The 21,072-nt window shown below is 46.7% G+C and overlaps 1 protein-coding gene across 2 annotated transcripts in view; it reads right to left on the reverse strand.

Moving 5' to 3' along the window:
* Positions 1–21,072, reverse strand: part of DIXDC1 (DIX domain containing 1) — a 59,660-nt gene that overhangs the window by 22,419 nt on the left and 16,169 nt on the right. Inside the window, exons 2-7 of one of the 2 annotated variants that reach the window (XM_021696586.2) lie at positions 15,126–15,255; positions 12,029–12,154; positions 9,047–9,278; positions 8,325–8,432; positions 2,407–2,519; positions 768–916 (exon numbers count right to left, since the gene is read on the reverse strand). In XM_021696586.2, coding sequence (XP_021552261.1) covers positions 768–916; positions 2,407–2,519; positions 8,325–8,432; positions 9,047–9,278; positions 12,029–12,154; positions 15,126–15,255 — 858 coding nt within the window. Of the gene's footprint in view, positions 1–767; positions 917–2,406; positions 2,520–5,329; positions 5,353–8,324; positions 8,433–9,046; positions 9,279–12,028; positions 12,155–15,125; positions 15,256–21,072 lie in introns of those variants that run through there. The other variant, XM_021696587.2, reaches the window with a different exon arrangement.

Consider the following 21,072-nt stretch of genomic DNA (forward strand, 5'->3'; position numbering starts at 1 on the left):
GGGGGAGAATTGCCGAACTGGCACAAAGGTATAGAAAAGACTGAAGGGCTTTGTTGCTCGAGGAAAACCTGTTACCTGATCATTATGGCTTGGCAGCCTCTTACAAATTCATTGGGGGGAGCTAAATCCCTTAGCTAGACTCAAACGGAGACCTGCGGCATTACTTGAACTCTTGAACTCTTCCTAGGGACAAATTCCCGACTGTTTGCTGTGCCTGTCTCTGGGAAAGCACCATGACTGCAGGTCCGTAGCTGTGGATGGGGAGAGACCAGCCTATGAGCAAAGAGCCAGAAGAGGGGTTTGGTAGGGGTCCATAATGGCTCCCAGGCTTACAGAAATCGCAACAGCTGTGCTGTCAACGGGAGTCCGCAAGGTCCACTTAGGAGTACTCACACATAAAGAATTTTCTGCTCTTGGGGCGCCTGGGTGGCTCAGTCGTTGGGCGTCTGCTTTCGGCTCGGGTCATGATCCCAGGGTCCTGGGATCGAGCCCCGTTCGGGCTCCCTGCTCCTTGGGAAGCCTGCTTCTCCCTCTCCCACTCCCCCTGCTTGTGTTCCCTCTCTGGCTGTCTCTCTCTGTCAAATAAATAAAATCTTAAAAAAAAAAAAAGAATTTCCTGCTCTTTGAGTGCTATTCCCTCTGTCTAAACTCCCCCTGCAACTCTGACCTCATATGAAACTGAATCGGTTTATTTTCAACTGATCCTCGTGAATTAAAAATAATCATCAATCGGTGCACCGAGGATCAACCACACGGGAAAGAGCTACCTGTAATCCTGATATCATTTTCTTTGCTTCCTCCATTTCTTTTTCCAAATGTTCTTGTTGTTCCAACAGCTGTTCTTCCCATGAGGTCTCCAGATAGGTCCCGGGGCTGCCTGGTCGCCAGTCTCGGGAAAACGGAGAGTCTGTCTCCTCTACAAAATGGAAGGAGGGAGTACAGTTCATGTTGAAGAAGACAGTTTCCAGCAGAAAGCGCTCACAGTCCCCCGCGTTCACGGGTTCAGGTCACCTGCCTTCCGAACCTGTCCGCACGGCGCAAACCAGACTCTCCACCAGGTGGGGCTGTGAGACACAAAGAACTGGCTATGAACTCAGACTCCCCAGGTTGGGGAAACAGATCCTCCGTAGAACCTTTAAGAAGTAGTTAAGATTCCCTCCTGGGGAGTCTTCGTATGGGACACATAGACCCTACTCTTAAGTCTCTGGAACTGGCATCCCCGAAGCTGGATTCTGCCAGGTACAAAGAGAGGAGCTGCCAGTTGCCATGAAAACCAAATTCTCGTTGGTTGCTGCGAAGCTTCATAGGGGCGACTCCGAGTTAATATTCCTTTGACCGTTCCATCATACGGAAGCCCCTTTCACATAGGACGCTGTGTGAGTCACACAAGAAACAAACCAGTGAGAGCACACGTGCACAAACCATTCAATCTCGCTCCTTGGTTTCGTTTTATTTTCCTATGTTTATGGTCTCTTTGCTCTGGTTTCCTTGTCTATTTTATCCCATCTAATTGTGTGCCCGGCCATTAAAAATGCATTACGGAATACAGAAGGGTATAAACTCTCTGAGTAAGCGTCTTCATTCATAAGCGTGAATGTAATAAGGATAATTCCTCTGCGTTGCTGTGAAGATTGAATGAGGTAACTCATGTGCAGGGCTCCGTGGTGCCTGACCCAGAGCACTCACTCAGTAAATGCTTTCCCTCCCCAAGGTCCCAAGAGTTTCTGAATCAGTAACAGGACTGACTCTTTGGTGCTAATCCCAGGGCTAGAGGCAAGAATTTAAGTCCAGTTCTTCTGAGGGCTTCAATTTCATTACAACCCTTATAGATGAATAAAACTCTATTGAAATCACATGCTTTGCTTCTTCTATGCTTCCCTCTATGTTTATGTAAGAAAAAGGAGAGCAAGTGAAACAGAAGAAGTCTAAACAAAGGGAACCCTTTGTGGTCCTTTCTGTGGCCGTCACACCAAAAGCCTGATGTAGTCCTGCTCTTTATATTCTTACAGACACCTCTGTTCATACTATATATTCTTGGTTCATATTTAAGTCAAGGACTTACTGAAATTATTTCTATAACACAGGAATAATAAAAACTGTTTACTTGAGTAAGGCTTTTGGATTGCCCCAAAGTCATTTCCTAATTCATAGGTAGCCAGCAGAGGAATGGCCCGTCTACACTGCTGTAAGATTTCTGACAGCTATGACATCAGAAGTGACATTCTGCAAGAGGATAAACACATTCATTGACTCAAAGGCATCAGAGCCCCCTAGAGCTGACCTAGCACGCACAGACTATGGAGAGGGAGAAGACCAAGGAGTTTATAGGTAGATAGTCAGGACCCCCAAACACTTCAAGATGAGAACTGTTCCTCGAGCCAACCTAGGCATGCTGACAGACAGTACCTGTTCTGTTCTCTATTCCTTCAGAGGGAATAATCACAAAATCTGCCTTCTCCTCCGACTGGGTTATAATGGATTCGCTCTTTGCACTGTGGATAGGACTGGGTGAAGTCAGGCTGTGATGGAAGGAAAAGGAAGAGAAACAATTATTATGAACAGTTGTTTATTTTTTTAAAGATTTATTTATTTATTTGAGAGAGAGAGAGCATAAGCATGCAGGGGGGAGGGGCTGAGGGAGAGGGAGAGAGAATCTCAAGCCGACTCTGCACCTGGTGTGGAGCCTGACGCGGGGCTCAATGTCATGACCCTGAGATCACAACCTGAGCCAAAACCAAGAGTTGGATGCTTAACCGACTGGGCGATCCAGGTGTCCCTGAACAGTTGTTTAGAAGCCAACTGTCATAATTTATCCCAGAGACATGTTCTTATTCATCTTACTCCTACTGCCTAACATAGTCCCCAGCCCACAGTATGAACAAACATTTGTTGAATGAGCCCAGGATGAACTTATTGAATGAATGAAATGAATGTTAAATGAGTGAATGACCCAGTCTTTTCCACAGCAAGGCTGCCTCGAAGCCTGATTCACAAAGAAGAGGTTTACCAGAAGGATGGGTACTCTAGCATCTTAAAGAACTCCAAGTTTTGTTTTGTTTGTTTGTCTTTTTTTTTTTTTTTTTTACTTACCACCACCACCTGCTCCACCACCATCCCTGGGCCCAGATTCAAAGACTAATGTAGTGTGTATCTTAGTAGCTTTGGGAGCTGGAAGGAAAATCTACTCACAGACACAAGCATCACCAGCAGAGTAACATGGCAGATCAGCTCTAGGCTGATCTCAAAAGAGGGGACAACGCTGAGGGTGATTCACGGTGAGAAACTGCTGGGACTGTGGACAGTGCCAGCCTAGGCAAAGGGGCAGTGATATATCAACAAGGACAGGACGTGACAAGGAAAAGGGGAATCAGAAGGAAAAGGGGAAAGACCTGCTTGAGAAAGGGAAAGGTTTACTTGATTGTACCGTCGAAGAGTTATTCAGATCCCTGCTAGACTATTCGCAAATTACCATCAGAAACCTCTCCTCAATTCTTAAGTTCTGATACAACTATTAGCCTTGGAGGGAACCGCTGTGATTTTCAGGGAAGATGAATTTTAAAGCTGTAGAACAACAGCAAATCAGCAAGACAAGATGGGGATGTGAGACTGATGTTTCCATCTGACAGGGGAAAGGAATCTGAAAAGCCTTTTTTCTTTGCGCTGCACCTTGAGAACATCAGCTCTGAAGCAATCTCAGAGGCTGTGGGGTCTCTAGGCCCAGCCCCCTCTCAGGAATTCTTTCCAAATCCATCACCCAGACAACAGTGAAAGTGTCTAGGACTCACTGACCCACTTAATGTGCCCCTGAAGTCTCCCAGGCTAATCCTCACAGCCTCGATCAGGAGTTAACATTTTGTCTTCCTAGAAACCAGGAAAAACAAGAGCTGAGCACAAGCGGTTGTAGTCAGACATTTCAAAGCCTCGAAAGCAGCCTGAGGACTAGTGTCTCATCCTCTTCGTTCTCCCAAGTTTAAGGGCTTTGGTGGGAGTGACCTCAACCAGTAATACATTCTTATCCTATTAGAACCTTAGAAAACAATTTACAGTTTTTTGCTTCAAATCTATAGATCTGTAACCTGAGCAGACCAGGGGTAGAAAGGTGGCGAGGAGTGGTATTTAGAAACGGTAACTGCTTATCCATCTTTCACCACTTAGGCAATCTGACTTCCAGGCCAACGTGAACTAACTGCTGGGGAAGCATTAGTGGAAGGGCACTCTGTCATCATAAGGAGAATAGATTTATGAGTATTCAGGCCTCCACATTCACCTTCCTACAGAAATGGGGATCCGCTTGCAGAAAGAGGCCTGTATCAGCTGCTCTTCCTTGAGAAATGATAAAACGACGCTTCCTTAGCTGACAAGGTGCTATGGTTGACACGTTCCACTGCCTGCATTTGGCTGGACCACAGTGGGTACGTGTGAGACGCAGGGGGGCGGGAGTGGCAAGCGGAGTGTGAACCTAGGATGCTGGAAAACTGCTTGCCTAAAAGAGGAGACGCATGCTCAGCTCCACCCTCCCCCTCTTAAGTGAGCTGTCGCCCATATAAGGGCAGGAGGAGGCGGATGTCTGCATATCCAACTCCACTGGGGGAGTGGCAGAGCAGCCAAAGGAAAACAACATTTCTCTTGAATTTGAGGCTGCCAGTGCGTGAGGCCACAGAGAGGTAACACCATGAAACCAGGTCGCCAAGTGAAAAGATGAAGGAAGAAAAATCCTGAAGCACGGGTCAGAGCAGCAATCCTGCTGCATCCCCAAGAAGAACCTCAGAGATGAGGATGGTGCATTCAGTCATCTGCTTCAGGTCACAGAAAAGTATTTTAATGCTAATTAATTACATGGCTTAGGCTCTCCCTGAGGAGCTCAAAATCCCTATTTTGTAAACAAGTAATGCCCCACCTGCCATGTAATCCCCTCAAATCAGGGAACTGATTACAAATAAGGTGTGCCTGATACATTTCCTAATTCCCACAGGTCTAACATCTCTCCAATCTTAGCATCAAACGATCCCCCAAGCAAAGTCCAAATCAGAGTAAAATCATTTTTTTAAAAATGGGTAATGGGTGAGAAGAAAGCGTCCTGTTTACTCCTGAAGTGCCCTCCCACAGCAGAGACAGGACAAGGTAAAGGGCCACTCCTCCCTCCCCTATGCGGGCTCCAGTTTCCTAAACCCACTGTATTTTGTAGTGATAATCCCAGACCAGCAGCCTGTCCTTCCCAATACAGCGCCCCCACCCATCCCGGTCCGTCTCTGGCCAAGAGCATCCTCCGGTCCAGGCCCTGCTCCCGCCCATGCCCCCCACCTCCAAAGCCAAAGTGGCTTCTGCTCACCATTTGACTTGCGTCCCTCCCATGGTCCCCCTCCTGGCTCCGGGTTCAGCGAGCCTGTTTCCCCGGGTGAAGCGGGAGGCTGGGAGTCACGGCGCTCCCGAATCCGGGCATGTCTCCCCGCGATGGGGCCCGCAGAACCACTCCACGGGCAGGCCGGCTACCAGAGCCGCGGGCCCCGACCGCGGCAGAGAGTCGGAAGGGCAGAAAGGCGGGCGTCTCGGCCCCAGCGACGGAGATGCTCCCGGGACTGGGGCGCGCGGTCCCGGCCGCTCAGACGCTGCAGCAGCCCGGCCTGGGCGGAAGCCGCCTCCCCTCGTAGGCTGCGGGTCCCTGGCAGAGGCATCGCGGCGGCCGCGGCCGCGCGGCTCCGGCCGTGCCCCTGGGCGCGGGCATCTCACCCCATCGCCGGCGCGGGGCAGCGCTGCCCGCGGCTCCCGCTGCGCGATCAGGTCCCGGCGGAGAGCTTGCGGGCGCCCCCGGCTCCGCGCCGCCTCCCGCGCCTTCCCTCGCCGCCCCCGCTTCCAGGCTGTCAGCGCGGCGGGCAGCGCGGGGCTCGGACCCCGCACGGGCGGGCGGGCTGGGAGGCCGAGCGGGAGCCCGGCGCTGGGCAGGGGCGGGGACGCGGACGCCGAGGCCCGAGAAGGGGTGGAAACGCCCTTTCTGCGCCGACCCCTCCCTTCGCGGCCACGGAGGTTGGGGCGGGTGTCACCAGGCTCCTCGCCGGAGTGGGGGAGCCTGGGCGGGTGGAGACTCAGGGTCGACCCCGGAAACCCGCCGAACGCTGCTCTCCTCCCACCTTCCCCCAGGCGTTGCATGTGTTCTTGTTTCCCAACTAAGGATCATTTTGCGTGGACACAGTAAGAGGCTGGCCGGAGGCCTACGGAGCAACAGGCGGCCAGGGCTCCGCCGGGGTGTCTCTTGAGGGGCAGAGGGGGGCCACCTTTCGCATCTTCTGAGCCGCTCCCCGTTCACAGTCACATCGCGGGGTCTCCTGGCCTTCATGGGTCACTGAGCCATGAGGTGGCCTCCCCCTGAGGAAGGGGGTGGGCGGGCAGAATGTTCCAGAGCCTCCTGGGTCCCGGAAACTCACGGAGGAAAACGCAGGGTGCTGACCCAGCATCCCAAAGATGTAGGGAAGAGATCAGCTTAGAAGAAAATGACAAAAAAAATCAGGAAGGAGCGACAGACAGGGGGATGCGACTTATTACCTGATCCCTCTCCCAGAAAAACTCTCACTGTCTGCCCCCAGCAGCCCGATTTCCAGGGTGTCCCTAATTCACTGTGTCACAGCCCCTGCCCCAGTCTGAGTTCTCCTGCCAGAAAGGAAGGAAGCAGGTGTTCTCAGGAAGAAATCCAGACTTCTCTCCTCTGGCTCGCTCTGGCGCGCTCTCTCTCTCTCTCTGGCTCTCTTTCACTCTCTCTCACTTTAACTCTGGCAGGCACAAAAAAGTGAAAGGCCTGTAGCCATGCAGGAAGCAATAGATCTCATTATACAAGGAAATGTCCTTTGATTCTGTACCAAGTGATAGTCTAAGCAGCAATCAAGGAAGAAATGGTTTAGATTCTCATTACTAGCACACCTATTGCTCAATGGGTACAGGGTTTCCTTCTGGGGTGATGAAAATGTCTTTGAACTGGATAGAGGTGATGGTCACACAACATTATGAAGATACTAAACGCCACCGAATGGTACACTTTAAAATTAGTGGCTAATTTTAGGTTATGTGAATTTTATAAATAAAAAAGCAATCTACTAAATGTAAAAACTAAAGTTGAGCAAGGTTATCAGTATATTAAAATGCTGGGAAGAATTCCATGTGACTTCAATAAATTAAATGGTCTATCAATCTAAGATGGAATTTTATGTGGAAAAGAAACAGAAAGACAAAATAAATGCACTTAAGATACATATAAGAACATATAAAAGGGCGCCTGGGTGGCTCAGATGGTTGAGCGTCTGCCTTCAGCTCAGGTCATGATCCATCCCAGGACCCTGGGATCAAGTCCCACATTGGGCTCCCTGCTCAGCGGGGAGCCTGCTTCTCCCTCTCCCTCTCCCTCTGCCTGCCACTCCCCCCCTCCCCCCGGCTTGTGCTCCCTCTCTGTCAAATAAATAAAATCTTAAAAAAAAAAGAAGAAAGAACATATAAGATATATATAAGAACAATTAGGCTTAACTAGAACAGACTAAGCTGGGCTGGGTAGGAGAGGAAAGGTCATAAAAGCATAAATTAAAAATGATTCAGCAATGAAATGAAGTTAGTAAATAAGGTGACATGATCCAGGAATGTATTTTTAGGAGCATGACTTACATGAGCCAGGAAACTGGTCTTTTTCTGCCACTACACTTGGCATCGATCAGGCTTTTATTAGAGCACTGTGTCCTGTTTTGGTCTTTGCACTTGGCTCTAAGGGCTATAGCGGGCCTTTCTGCTGGAGTCACAAACATCTTAGCCCACTCCAATGCACACTAACCTGCCACAATTCCTAGCCCTATAAATGAAAGCTGGAAACATCCTAATGCTCGCAGACAACTCTGCTCAGTGTTTCCTCTTGTTACAAGCTTGATACAACCTTCTTAGGCCACACTTAGCGTTCAGCTCAGGAGCCAGGGCAGTACCATGGAACGGGCTGTCAGTTCTACACGGGCTGCCGAGACGCAAATATGCAAACCAGGGGCTGGGCCCTCTCGGCCCCCGGTCATGCCCCCCTGTGGACGGAGCTGAGCACTGACACTCAGGCTCCACACAAAGCTTCCTTGTGTGGGAAACTTCCCCGCACCCCACCCTCCCTCCCTTCCTGCCAGCACAAAACCGCAAAGCAGGGCTGAGGACGACCCCTTTAGAGTCAAACATAAACCGAGGGAAAGAGAAAAGAGGGAGGAGCCTTACTGCCCGTCATATTGCTACTTGAAGCTGAAAACTCCGAGCCGCGCCCCCCAGTAATTCCACTTCTAACCAGGCGGGTCCTGCTGAGGAGCTGCCACCACAGTTACCTGGGGCAGCTGGACTCGGACGGGGACCTCTGCTGCCCTTCGTACTGCTGCACCAGGGCCCGCACGCTCCAGCAGGGATTCTCAATCTCCTCGTCCACGCTGCTGTTCCTAAAGTCGGAGGGCACCAGCAAATGAGAGGGTGTCAGTCGTTCAGTTCAGGGCAACTCAACAAGAGCTGAGAGACGGCCACTCTCAGAGTGCTAAGGGAACAAAGAGGAGTAAGGCCAAGCCCCTGCCTTAAAGACACTGGACACCCAGTAAGGAAGACAGACATAAACAGAACCAATTTCACCAGGCTCTGCAACACCCTGGGTCCTGCTCTCTCCCAGCAGACATACAACCCCCGAAAGGTTTCCTGCCATGAGTCTTCAGGACAAGCTGGCTTTAGGATACATTCTAGAGAGAGACTCCCCCAGATGACTTGGAACATTGCTCCCACATATCTCCCCGTGAAGAAAACACACTGTGCCAAAGGCATATATTTAACATCCTGGGCACCAGGACAAAAAATTACAAATATGATTCCTTTACTTTCTGCTAACTGCAAAATAAACATCTCTTTTAAAAGGGCTTTTCTCTCTTGGAGTGTCCTCGCTGACCGACACTCCATGCTCCTTTCTGCAACGTGGGGCTGTGTAGGTGACACGTCCATCTATTGCACGATATCATTTGCCGTGAAACATCAGAAGAACAAGTTCCCATCCCCAGATTTCGACGCTTACCTCTGTCTGTATCGAAAGACATCCCGTCCTGACCGTGACATGTCATGACACACATCAGCCAGAGCGACAGCGGCTCCCTGGGCCACAGCAGTGGCGCAGTGTGGCTGGTGACTCTGCAGAGGGGCTCTGGGGTCCCTTCCTTGGCTCACCGTCCTGTTGGAGCCAGGTTTGAAATGAGCTGCCAAGGCAAGGACCAGCCTCATGATAGACTTCAGGTTTCCTTCCACAATATCTGAGGGACAGAACAGACCCAGAGATCCTAAGAGGGAGGCAGAGGGTTCATTCATTTAATGCGTATTTCTTAGTGACACAGGTCTCTCTGCCTCGCAAAGCATGTTCAACAGGCACACAGAACATTTAAAAGCAATCATAACGAAGTATGGTAACGTGGGGTGGTAGAGGAACAGGATGCTCTGGGAGCCCAGAGTAAAGGCATCTTGTCCACCCTCGAGGGCTCAGAGAAAGATTCCTAGGGGAAGTAAATTTTACACTGAGATTTGACTGACACATTGCGGTTCATCAGGTGAAGGAGGAGAGGGAAAAGAGTATTCCAAGAAGAGGGAACAGCAGGCGTGAAGGTCTAGAGGTGAGAGAGAGCATGACCCACGAGAACTATGCTGTCCAGTATGGGACCCACTAGCCACATGAGGCTACTGAGCGCTTAAAGGGTAGAGTCTGGGGCGCCTGGGTGGCTCAGTCGTTAGGCATCTGCCTTCAGCTCGGGTCATGGTCCCAGGGTCCTGGGATCGAGCCCCACATCGGGCTCCCTGCTCGGCGGGAGGCCTGCTTCTCCCTCTCCCGCTCCCCCTGCTTGTGTTCCCTCTCTAGCTGTGTCTCTGTCAAATAAATAAAATCTTTAAAAAAAAAAAAAGGATAGAGTCTGAATTGAAATGTGCTATCAGGGTAGTACTTCACACAAAAAAAGTCAGATTGAAACATATCTCGTTAGACTTAGTACAAAAAAGAGAATGCACATTATCTCATTAATAGCTTTTACATTGATTACATGTTGCACTGATAATATTTTGGATATACTGGGTTAAATAGAATGTATTATTAAAGTTCATTTCTCCCGGGACACCTGGGTGGCTCAGTCGCTTAGGCATCTGCCTTCGGCTCAGGTCATGATCCCAGGGTCCTGGGATCAGGTCCCACATCGGGCTCCCTGCTCAGCAGGGAGCCTGTTTCTCCCTCTGCCTGCCGCTCCCCCTGCTTGTGTGCACTGCTCTCTCTCTCTCTGACAAATAAATAAATAAAATCTTTAAAAAAAAAATTCATTTCTCCCCTTTCCTTTTTTTTTTTAATGTAGCTATTAGAATCTTTTAAGTTCCATATATGAGACTCGCGTTATATTTCTGTGGCACGGCACTGTGGCAGAGGAAACTGAAAACAGTGCAGCATGGCTAGGGGCTCAGAGTGCAGGGGGAGAGGGTGAAGGGTGAGGCCGCAGGTCAAGGTCAGAAAGGGCATGGCAAGCCACAGGAAAGACTGTGGATTTTCCCCTAAGGACCCGCACGTGCAGAGCAGTGGCATGAGCTTACACAGTCTCATAAAGATCGTTCTGGCTGCAGTGTGGAGAGCAGAGGGGAGGGGGACAAAACTCGAGGCAGTGAGACTAATTAGGAAGCTGCTGCACTTCTCCAGGTAAACGACAATGATGTCCTCAATGGCAGTATTCCCTCAAAATAGCTGACTTTAATGGGCCAGATCCCCAAGCCCACCCCTCATGGGGACCAAAGCAGAAATATTACAGCACTCTAAATTTTGCCCTAGAAAAAAAGAAGAAAGCATGCAAAAAAAACAATGTGCTAGGTCTGGTGTAAGTTAAAAAACAATGTGCTAGGTCTGGTGTAAGTTAAAGTAAGGGCATGGGTTGGGGCGCCTGGGTGGCTCAGTCGTTAAGCGTCTGCCTTTGGCTCAGGTCATGATCCCAGGGTCCTGGGATCGAGCCCTGCATCAGGCTCCCTGCTCCGCGGGAAGCCTGCTTCTCCTTCTCCCACTCCCCCCGCTTGTGTTCCTGCTCTCGCTGTGTCTCTCTCCGTCAAATAAATAAATAAAATCTTAAAAAAAAAAAAAAAGTAAGGGCATGGGTAAAATTCTATTTTCTTAGTTTCGTAGCATTGCAAATATGCAAGACTTGGAAAAAGACTGATTGATACCTCCCTACGGGCCACTCTCAATGGTAAGTATCTGCCCCACCTGAAGTATCCCAACACAGAGAGCACCAATAATCCAACATGGAAGGAAGGCTCCCTCCAGCCCCCATTCTCATCAGAGCCACAGGCAGTCAGACCCAGAAACTGAAGCTGAAACAGAGTCAGATCTACAATCAGTTCTAGAGAAACAGCGGAAGGCCCAGGAGCCTGGGCTCTCTGACACCTCAACAATCGCTTCCTTGGGCTCAATATGGACTGAGAAGCGTCCTCTTCTGGCCATGCAGCTACAAGAGTGGGTATGTACAGAGATCCCAGAGCCCCTTTCATCTTGCCTGAAATATTCTGTGATAATCACATCCAAAAAAAAAAAAAAAAAAGCTATAAAATATTTTTCTTCTGGAAAACTGGATGGAAAATAATATAGTTATTATGATTTGAAATGATTCTTGAGCATGAAACCCAAGGAACTTGAAAAACATTATCTTCATTTTTGATTACTTAAATGAGACATTCTAAAGTTAATATCCCAATCTTGTCATTTCTACTGTATTAATTTTTATACATACACTCAAGCAAATCTTTATTCAATTAAAATGAATAGAGAATGTCTTTCGCCACCCAGGTTTTCAAAGCACTCAGATTTTGATAATCACCCTGTCCCAAGAGGGTAACTCTCTTTATGGATAAATGATATGAGGCTACGGACCTAATCCTATTCCAGTCTACTCAGAACGCTTGGCTATGTAATGGGTAGTTCTTCTGAGCCTCATAATCATTGGGTAAAGCTCAGTGTACTCATCCCCCATAGACGTGATGACGCACTGACCTTTAGCTGAAGTCTGGTGCATACGAATCTTTTTGGAGGCCACAAACTGTAGCACTTTCTCCACATTATTCTTCATCTCCTGTTGGTTACTGGGACTCAGCTGTACCCCATTCAGTTTTTCTCCTGCTGTTAGAAGAGAGAAAACATATGAAGGGAGGGAGGCACACTATCAAAGTTTCATAATAGCCAGATTCCGAGAAAGGGAATATTTGATGTAAACGCTAAGATTATATATAAATATGCAAGTGAGTTAAGCCTGGGTGCTCGTAATTTGGATGGGGAATAAGAAAGTAAAAGCCTTTTGGAGGGTCTTCAAATTTTCAAAGCTATACCCAGGGGCCTGTGAAGTTATCGTGTATACATTTACTCATTCAACAAATACTCACTGAGCACCCACGGGGTGCCTGGCACTATTCTGGGCACCAGTGAATCAGCAATGAACAAGATGGACAAAGTCCCTTCCATTGCAGAGGTTCTATCTCTAGGGATGACAGACAACCAAGTCAACCAGTACATGTTAATATAATTTCAGACAGTGATAAGTGCTATGAGGAAAAACAAAGAAGAGTAGGATCATGGCCTCCCCGATATTATATGTGGGCAGAGACCTGAATAAAGTAAGAGATATTAAGATTTGAGGAGGAAGCATTCCAGACTGAGGAATTACAGGTACAAACACTAGGGTAGGAATGAGTTCAGCTTATCTGAGGAAGAGCTACAAGCCCAGTCTGGCTGGAATGGAGGGAGAGGGAGGGAGTCAAATCCTAGGAGAAGGTAGACAGGTAAGCAAAGCCAGGTCATTTAAGGGTCTGTGGATTAATGATCTGTGTTTTTAAAAGTTGGCTCTATATAGACTCAGCTTATGTAGAGAGGAAACAGGGAGATTAGTTAGAAAATGAAACTAGTCAAGGCAAGTGTTAATGATGGTTTGGGCTTGACTGGAAAAGGCTGACAGGTGAGAAGTCAGATATCAGGTAAAATTTTAATATAAAGCAGATAGCACATGTGAAGGGCTGGCTATGATATATGAAGAAAAGAGAATAATTAAGGACAACTTCCCAGTGTTCTGCTTTAATAGCTGAGTGAATGGGACCATCCTGTGTTACTTCAGTGAGGAAATCTGGAGGAGAGAGGAACTGGTAGGGAGAAGGATTCCAAAGCTCTGACTGGGGACCGTGCAGTTAGAGCTGCATTTTAGACCTCCGGGGCGCCACACTGAGCATGGGGTTGATTGATATTCATGTCTCAAACTCAAAGACAAGTTTAGAGCTAAAGAGACAGATGTGGGAGGAGATCACTTGGGGACAGAGATAACACAAGGACTAAGGACTGAACGTGGAGGACCTCAACACTTAGAGGTCAGAAAGGAGAAAAGCCAGCAGTACAAACAGGGGGAGCCAGTGAGGAAGGAGGGTCCTGGAAGCCAAGTAAAGAGTGTCTAAAGGAGGAGGGAGAGACAAACTGTGTCGAGTTCTGCTAAACTGAATAAAATGAGGCCAAGCCACTGGATTTGATAAGGCAAAGGTTGTGACCTTGACAAAAGCAGTTTCAGTGGAGGAGTGGATCAAAAGCTCGATGAAGGCATGTTAAAGAAAGAATGGGGAATAAGGTGGTGAATTCAGCGAGTTTTTCCATATAGCAAAGTCACAATAAAATGCAGCATTTAAGAATCTGGGTTTTGGGAAACCAAGAATACATATTCATATTGCTTCTATATGCATAGAACATCTCTGAAAAGAAATGCAAGAAATTGCTAACACTGGTTGCTTCCAGAAAGAACACGTCATAGGTGCGGGTAGAAAAAAGGCTTTTACATCCTTTTGTGGCTTTTGCATTTTCTATCTGATTATATTTTCAAGTATAATCAGTTCAAATCAGTGAAAACAAAGGTTTGAAATGAACTTTGGAATTAAAACAGGTCTAGTTTTGTACCTCTGCTTTGCCATGGTAGAGTTATGTGGCCTTGGAAAGTCGCCTAGCCTTTCTGAACCTCATAAATGAGTGAGGCGGTAGTACTCATCTCATCCCGATAGCATAAATCATCCAAAGCAGCTTAGCACAATTCTCGATATATTCTAAGTGCTCAATGAATTTATTTATTTTTATAAATCTTCTCTTTTAAGCTTGGTTTCCTGAAAATGGGGATGACATTTTCTGCTTCTCAAGGGTTGACCACTGAATGACATCAAATTAAATGAGATAAAAGTGTTCAATAGATGGCAGCTATGACTATTACCATTGTCATTATTATAAATGGATGCTGTGGTGAGCTGGCCCAGTGGGGTAGCATGCTGGGCTCCTTCCATGCCACTTGCAAGCCCCACATCTCTCAAGGACTCTAAGCAAGGTCAGCTGATTAAAAGAACAATAAATGTCAGAGTGCCTATTATGTGCCGGGCACTTGGGTAGGAGTTGTGGAGACAGGAAAAGAAAGTTACACTGTACCTGCTCTTAGAGAGCTCAGTCTATGGGAAGAGATAGGAAAACAATTACTGCTCAGTGAACAGCAATACTATCATAGTCACAGAGCTGTGGACAAATGCTATGGACATAGGGTAGGATACCATCCAATAAGAGCGCCTGGCAACAGCTCCAGGGCCCCCTGAGGACGAGCCCTTTCGTGGGGCGATATGGGAGTGTCGCGGAGGGGTCCTTTTGCTGATAAACCCTCCTTCTTTTGGCCTGACTACTATTTCCTTTTCCGGCCTTGGTTTAGACATCAGTTCCTCTGGCAAGCCGTCCCTGAACCCTAGGACCGGATTGGGTGCCTCCATCCACCCGCGTGCTCCTCTCTGTCCTGACCCCATCAGAGTCCTAAGTACATGAATGGAATTGTGTTCACTTTCCAGTCTTTCCAACTAGATTGGGACACTCCTGAGAGCACAGACCGTGCTCATAATCACATTGCCAAAGCATAAATCAGCGCCCGGCACACAGAATTTGTTGACTCATAAATAAATGAATTAACGTTGGGCAAGCATGTTAAACCTTTGATACTTCCATTTCCATATATTACAAAGCAGCTGCAAACAGCTCTGGAGGGCATGTGGAGGATAAAGAAGGCATGTTCTGGCATCAGAGTCCAGGGCCAACTGACCAACGATCTCGATGAGATACGCCAGGATCACCCCATCCCGAAGATCCTGTCGCAGGTCCTGCACCGGCTTCACTGCTGGCCTCTTCTTGAGCTGTACATTCACCCAGGCCACATACGCCTGAAGCTGTTGCTGGAAAATCAATGGCGGAAATAAGAGAAAGGTTGCATATCATTCTTCTCCTCTGCCCTGCACCTTCTAAGGCAGCATTTGACAATGGGCTGTGGCGGGAGATCCATATCCAGAGGGAGGAGATTTCAAGGAAATAAAGAAGAAAGATGGTCAAACATGGAGCATGTGCTAAAATTTCTAGTTTAATGCTAATCTTCAGGGAAAGTTAACCGCTGACTTGGTGGCAGTGTAGACACGGATAAGCAGATGAGTGTTTCAATGACGATGACTCCTGCTTTCCTTGTGTTTTCTCTGTTGAGCAGGGATGAGGCCCAGCAAGAAGCACAGCCAGTTTTCGGGTGTAATCACTGCTGCCAGCAACCCACTGTGCTTCCAGGAACAATCACCCGTGTCTCGAATGCACAATGGACAGTGATACTCAGAAGGCCGGTCTTGGGGAACTAGGAATAAACAGCAAACCTGCTCAGAACCGCCTCTCCCATCGCTCTTCACAATGAGACTTAACTGAAATCATCTCAGGGTCAACCCAAGATTTAGTCTCCTAAGCCCATAATCCTGGGATTGCTACACAGTTAGTGTTAATCCGTGCTTCATACCGCCAAAGAGGATCTAGTTGCCTAAAACCTGCACAAAGAGGGAAAAGAAAGGCTTTGGTGAGCAGTGCCCTGAAGACTTGGGCAGGGGGGAGGCAGAACTTTCATTTATTGTGAGACTAAGCCAGCCAGTATCATCAGAAGCCTGATGGGCCCAGATAGGGACATATGACTCATCCCCGTCCTAGGATAACCTTACATATTCCATTTTCTCCCTTACACAAAGCCTGCAGTCAGGTGTTTATTCTGATTATGCATTTTTTTCTGAAGATGGGCACTAAATGTCAAAATAACATGTGAACAATGTCCCAGAAGCAGCATCAGCTCTGTCTGGTTTCTGTAGAAGCCCAAGACCCTGAATGTAAAAATCAGGTTCAAGGGCTAACGGGTATTAAGTTACAATCTGGTTAAAGAACACTTGATTTCTAAGCCGCAAGTACTTCGTCAATGAAATGATGTTGGAAATTACTCCCTGACTGCTTCCTGAGCTTAAATTAAATCTTCATTATTTTCTCTGTGTCGATATGTGGGAATAAATGAAGCCTTTGTAAGACAGTACTAAGGCAATAATCTATCAGCTGCTGACAAACTGTAGGAAGTGCGTATCAGCAGGTGGTGGGGGTAGGAATCCAATACCTGCATGAACTACACACTAGTTTTGGTGTTTGATGTGTGTTTTATTGTATTAATGAATGTAGCTGAAATAGGACCTGCCACATAGTTGATGTCATTATTATTTTCATCATTATCACCATCTAATTCATTCTCACAAAAGCACTGAAGGGTCAGTATCCTCTCCATTCTCTGGATGAAGTTCAGAGAAGTTACGTAACTTCCCCAACATCCCCAACTAGGACAGAGCAGACGTGGTATTGAAACACAGGATATGTGGTCCAAGCATTGACCAAGGGCTTCGTGCTACCCAACTTACTCCGCAGAAGAGGGGTGGCTGCACCTTCTGCTTGATATGGGCCAGACTCCCGCCCAAGCTCTGCTCCTTCCCTCCTACTCCACAACCACAGCACGGTGGGAGGCAGACCAGGCAGGCAAAAGGGTACCCCTGTAGTAAACCACTCTGCTCTGGGGAAAAGGCATTAAGGGTAACAGCTGGGATCTGACCTAGCTTACATATAAAACTCCTAATCAAAAGAATATCCAATGGAAAAAGGACAGTCTCTTCAACAAATGGTACTGGGAAAACTGGGCAGTCACATGTAGAAGAATGAAACTGGACCATTCTCTTATAACCATACACAAAGATAAATTCAAAATGGATTAAAGACCTAAATGTGAGACAGGAATCCATCAAAATCCTAGAGGAGAACAAAGGCAGCAACCTCTGTGACCTCGGCTGCAACAACTTCTTGCCGGATACGTCTCTAAAGGCAAGGGAAAGAAAAGCAAAAACAAGCTTCTGGGACTTCATCAAGATAAAAAGCTTCTGCACAGCAAAGGAAACAGCCAACAAAACTAAAAGGCAACCTACGGGATGGGACAAGATATTTGCAAATGACATATCAGATAAAGGGCTAGTATCCAAAATCTATAAAGAACTTCTCAAACTCAACACCCAAAAACAAATAATCCAGTCAAGAAATGGGCAGAAGACATGAACAGACATTTCTCCAAAGAAGACATACAAATGGCCAACAGACACATGAAAAAATGCTAAACATCACTTTGCATCAGGGAAATACAAATCAAAACCACAATGAGATACCACCTCACACCAGTCAGAATGGTTAAAATTAACAAGTCAGGAAACAACAGATGTTGGCGAGGATGCAGAGAAAGGGGAACCCTCCTACACTGTTGGTGGGAATGCAAGCTGGTGCAGCCACTCTGGAAAACAGTATGGAGGTTCCTCAAAAAGTTAAAAATAGAGCTACCCTACGACCCAGCAATTGCACTACTAGGTATTTACCCCAGAGATACAAATGTAGTGATCTGAAGGGGTATGTGCACCCCAGTGTTTATAGCAGCAATGTCCACAGTAGCCAAACTGTGGAGGGGGCCGAGATGGCCATGGACGGATGAATGGATAAAGAAGATGTGTTCATATATACAATGGAATATTACTCTGCCATCAGAAAGAATGAATACTTACTATTTACATTGACATGAATGGACCTGGAGGGTATTATGCTGAGCAAAATAAGTCAATCAGAGAAAAACAATTATCATATGGTTTCACTCATATGTGGAATATAAGAAACAGCACACAGGATCATAGGGGAAGGGAGGGAAAACTGAATGGGAAGTCATCAGAGGAGAGACAAATCATGAGAGACTCTTAACTCTAGGAAACAAACTGAGGGTTGCTGGAGGGGAGGTGGGGGGGATGGGATAACTGGGTGATGGGCATGAAGGAGGGCACGTGATGTGATGAGCACTGGGTGTTACACGCAACTGATGAATTACTGAACTCTACATCTGAAACTAATGATGTACTATATGTTGGCTAACTGAATTTAAATAATAATAAAAAAACCCCTCCTAACCAATCTCCCTGTACCTAATATCATCTTCAACCCACCCTCCACACATTCCTGTTTCAAATCCCTCACTGGCTTCTCTCATCTTCAAGATAAAATGCAACCTTCTTAGCTGCATTTAGTCTCATGTGCTGGCTGCTACCTCTTCTCCAGCTTTACTCACTACCCTCCCGTATGCCTGCCACATTTCAGTTTGTCCAAACCATGCGCAGTGCCCCCAACACACTGAGCCATCCAGCCACTCTCCCTCCCTGAGCCTGGTACCCTCCTCTTAAGGTTCAGCTCAAGCATCACCTTTCCCAGGAAGCCTTCCCTGACCCTCCCACACACTTCAGCTCTGATCTTGAGGATGTCCTGTGTCACACAGGGCTCTCAGAGCACCAGCCCAACCTGAGCCCACACTTTGGGGGTTGGGGAGGGGTGGCAAAGGGAACAGTGAGCTCAAAGGAGCTCAGGTCTGAACTATGCTCTATGCAGGGAGTGACAACAGTTCAGAATTATTGGTCTTTAGAGTAACAGGTGCATGACAAATATTTGAGTTGATGAATCATTTGTAACATTTCATCAGGCTGAGACTTAAAGTGACTGCAAAAGTTAATAATGCAGGGGCAGACGAGAACAAATGGTTTACGTTAGGCCAAGATCATTTCTACTTGAATAACCACAGCCTTCTGTTGGCTATTGAATAGAAGTCCTGTCTGATACAAAACTGATCAGAGGTTCTAACAGTACTTTTCATGCACATTAATCTCAGCTCTCGTCTTCAACAAAAGAGGATTCTACAGCATGAACAATAATAATAGTCACCACTGTTCTGAACACCTACTCTCTGTCAAGAGTTATACTAGGTCCCTCATTCATTCATTCATTCATTCATTCATTTATAAACTCTATGCCCAATTTGGGGCTAGAACCCACAACCCCAAGATCAAGAGTCACATGCTCTACCTACTGGGCCAGCCAGGCGCCCCTCTGCTAGGTCCCCCATGAACACATTTTTCCTAATGCTAATAGGCCAGGGAGATTTTACTGTATCTCTACTGTCAATTGGAAACTGGGACTCAAAAAAGGTGAAATAACTTGTTCCAGGTCACCCAAACAATAAACCATGACTATGAAATTCTAACTCCCAAGCCAATGTTCTTTTCACTGGACCACACTATCACCTAAATAAATGTATCCCTGAGGTTTCAGTGAATCTCCCTAAAACTCTCAGAAGTCACCTTAGTCTACACCAGTTTCTCCCCCACATCCAGTGCTTGGGTCTCTTGAGTAATAATCTACACTAAGTAGCTGTCTACTACTCCAAGTATGGTCCACAGGCCAGCAGCATCAGCATCACCTGGGAGCCCATCAGAAATGCAGACTCTCAGGCTCCAATCCAGCCCTACTCCATCAGGACCCATACTTTAAACAGATCTCCTAGTGATTCATACACACATTAAAGTTTGAGAAGCACTGTTCCCATCCCTGGTTGTGCATCAAGATCACAAGGGAAGCTTTTAAAAAACACAGACATGTAGACATTATCCCATTGAATTTTCTCCAGGGGGTATAACTTAGAAAGCTTTATTTTTCCCAAGTTCCCTCATACGATTCTTGAAGAGCTAACCTGAGTCTTCTAGCTAAACACTCCAGTTCCCTTAATGAAGGGGTTTCCTATACCCTGATTACCCATCAGAAGCACCGGTGAAGCTTTTTAAAAATACTAATGTCTGGGGCCCACCACAGACCAGTCAGAACTTCTGACGGTAGGGCCCAGGTATATCAATATTCCTTAAGTGCTCCTACATATATCCAGAGTTGCGAGCCAAGGTCAACACCCCTTACATAAAATGGTTTCAAGTATTATTGATCTCCTGTCTAAATCTCTCTGAAACCAAGACATCTAGAACCTAACATAATACTCTGGGTATAAAAGGAGACATGAAGATTCCTCATTCTAGACATTTCTTTTTTTTTTTTCTTTCCTTCTTTCTTCCTTCCTTCCTTGGCCACCAGAAAACACTATCGACCCACACTAGTGGGTTATTCAAAACCCCTAAGTATTATTTTTATTTTGTTAAGTGTTCGTTTTGAAATAATTTCATACTTACATGAAAGTAACAAAAATGGTATAGAGAGTTCCCCAATCCCCATTCCCTAGCTTCCCCAAATGTTTACATCTTACAGAACCACAGTACAAGATCAGAACAGGTCATCCACACTAATACAATACCATTAACTAATCTCCAGACCGTATTCAAACTTCACCAATTGTCCCACTGTCCTTTTACCATCCAAGATCTCACACTATGCTTAGCCGTCATGTCTCGTTGGTCTCCTCCAATCTGGGACGGTTGCTAAATCTTTCTCTTTCATGATCTTGACAATTTTGAAGAATATTGCCCAGTTATTCTGTACATTGTCCCTCAACTTGGGTTTTTCTGAAATTTCTTACTGATTAAATTCAGGTTATGGATTTTGGGCAAGAATAACACAGAAGTCCTATTGTACCCTTCGCAGTGCATCATATCAACAGGCACATGATGCCAATACATCTCATTATTGGTAAAATTGTGATCAAATGGTTAAAGTAGTGTCTGCCAGGTTTCTCTACTGCAAAGTTGCCATTTTCCCCTTGTAATTGGTAAGTATATTGTGGGAAAATGCTTTGAGACTATGAAAATATCCTTTTTCTCATCATCACTTTACCTGTCCATTTTAAATTGAACATCGATTTTTCTTTC

The sequence above is a fragment of the Neomonachus schauinslandi genome, chromosome 11 (assembly GCF_002201575.2).
Source record: "Neomonachus schauinslandi chromosome 11, ASM220157v2, whole genome shotgun sequence".
Classification (NCBI taxonomy): Eukaryota; Metazoa; Chordata; class Mammalia; order Carnivora; family Phocidae; genus Neomonachus; species Neomonachus schauinslandi.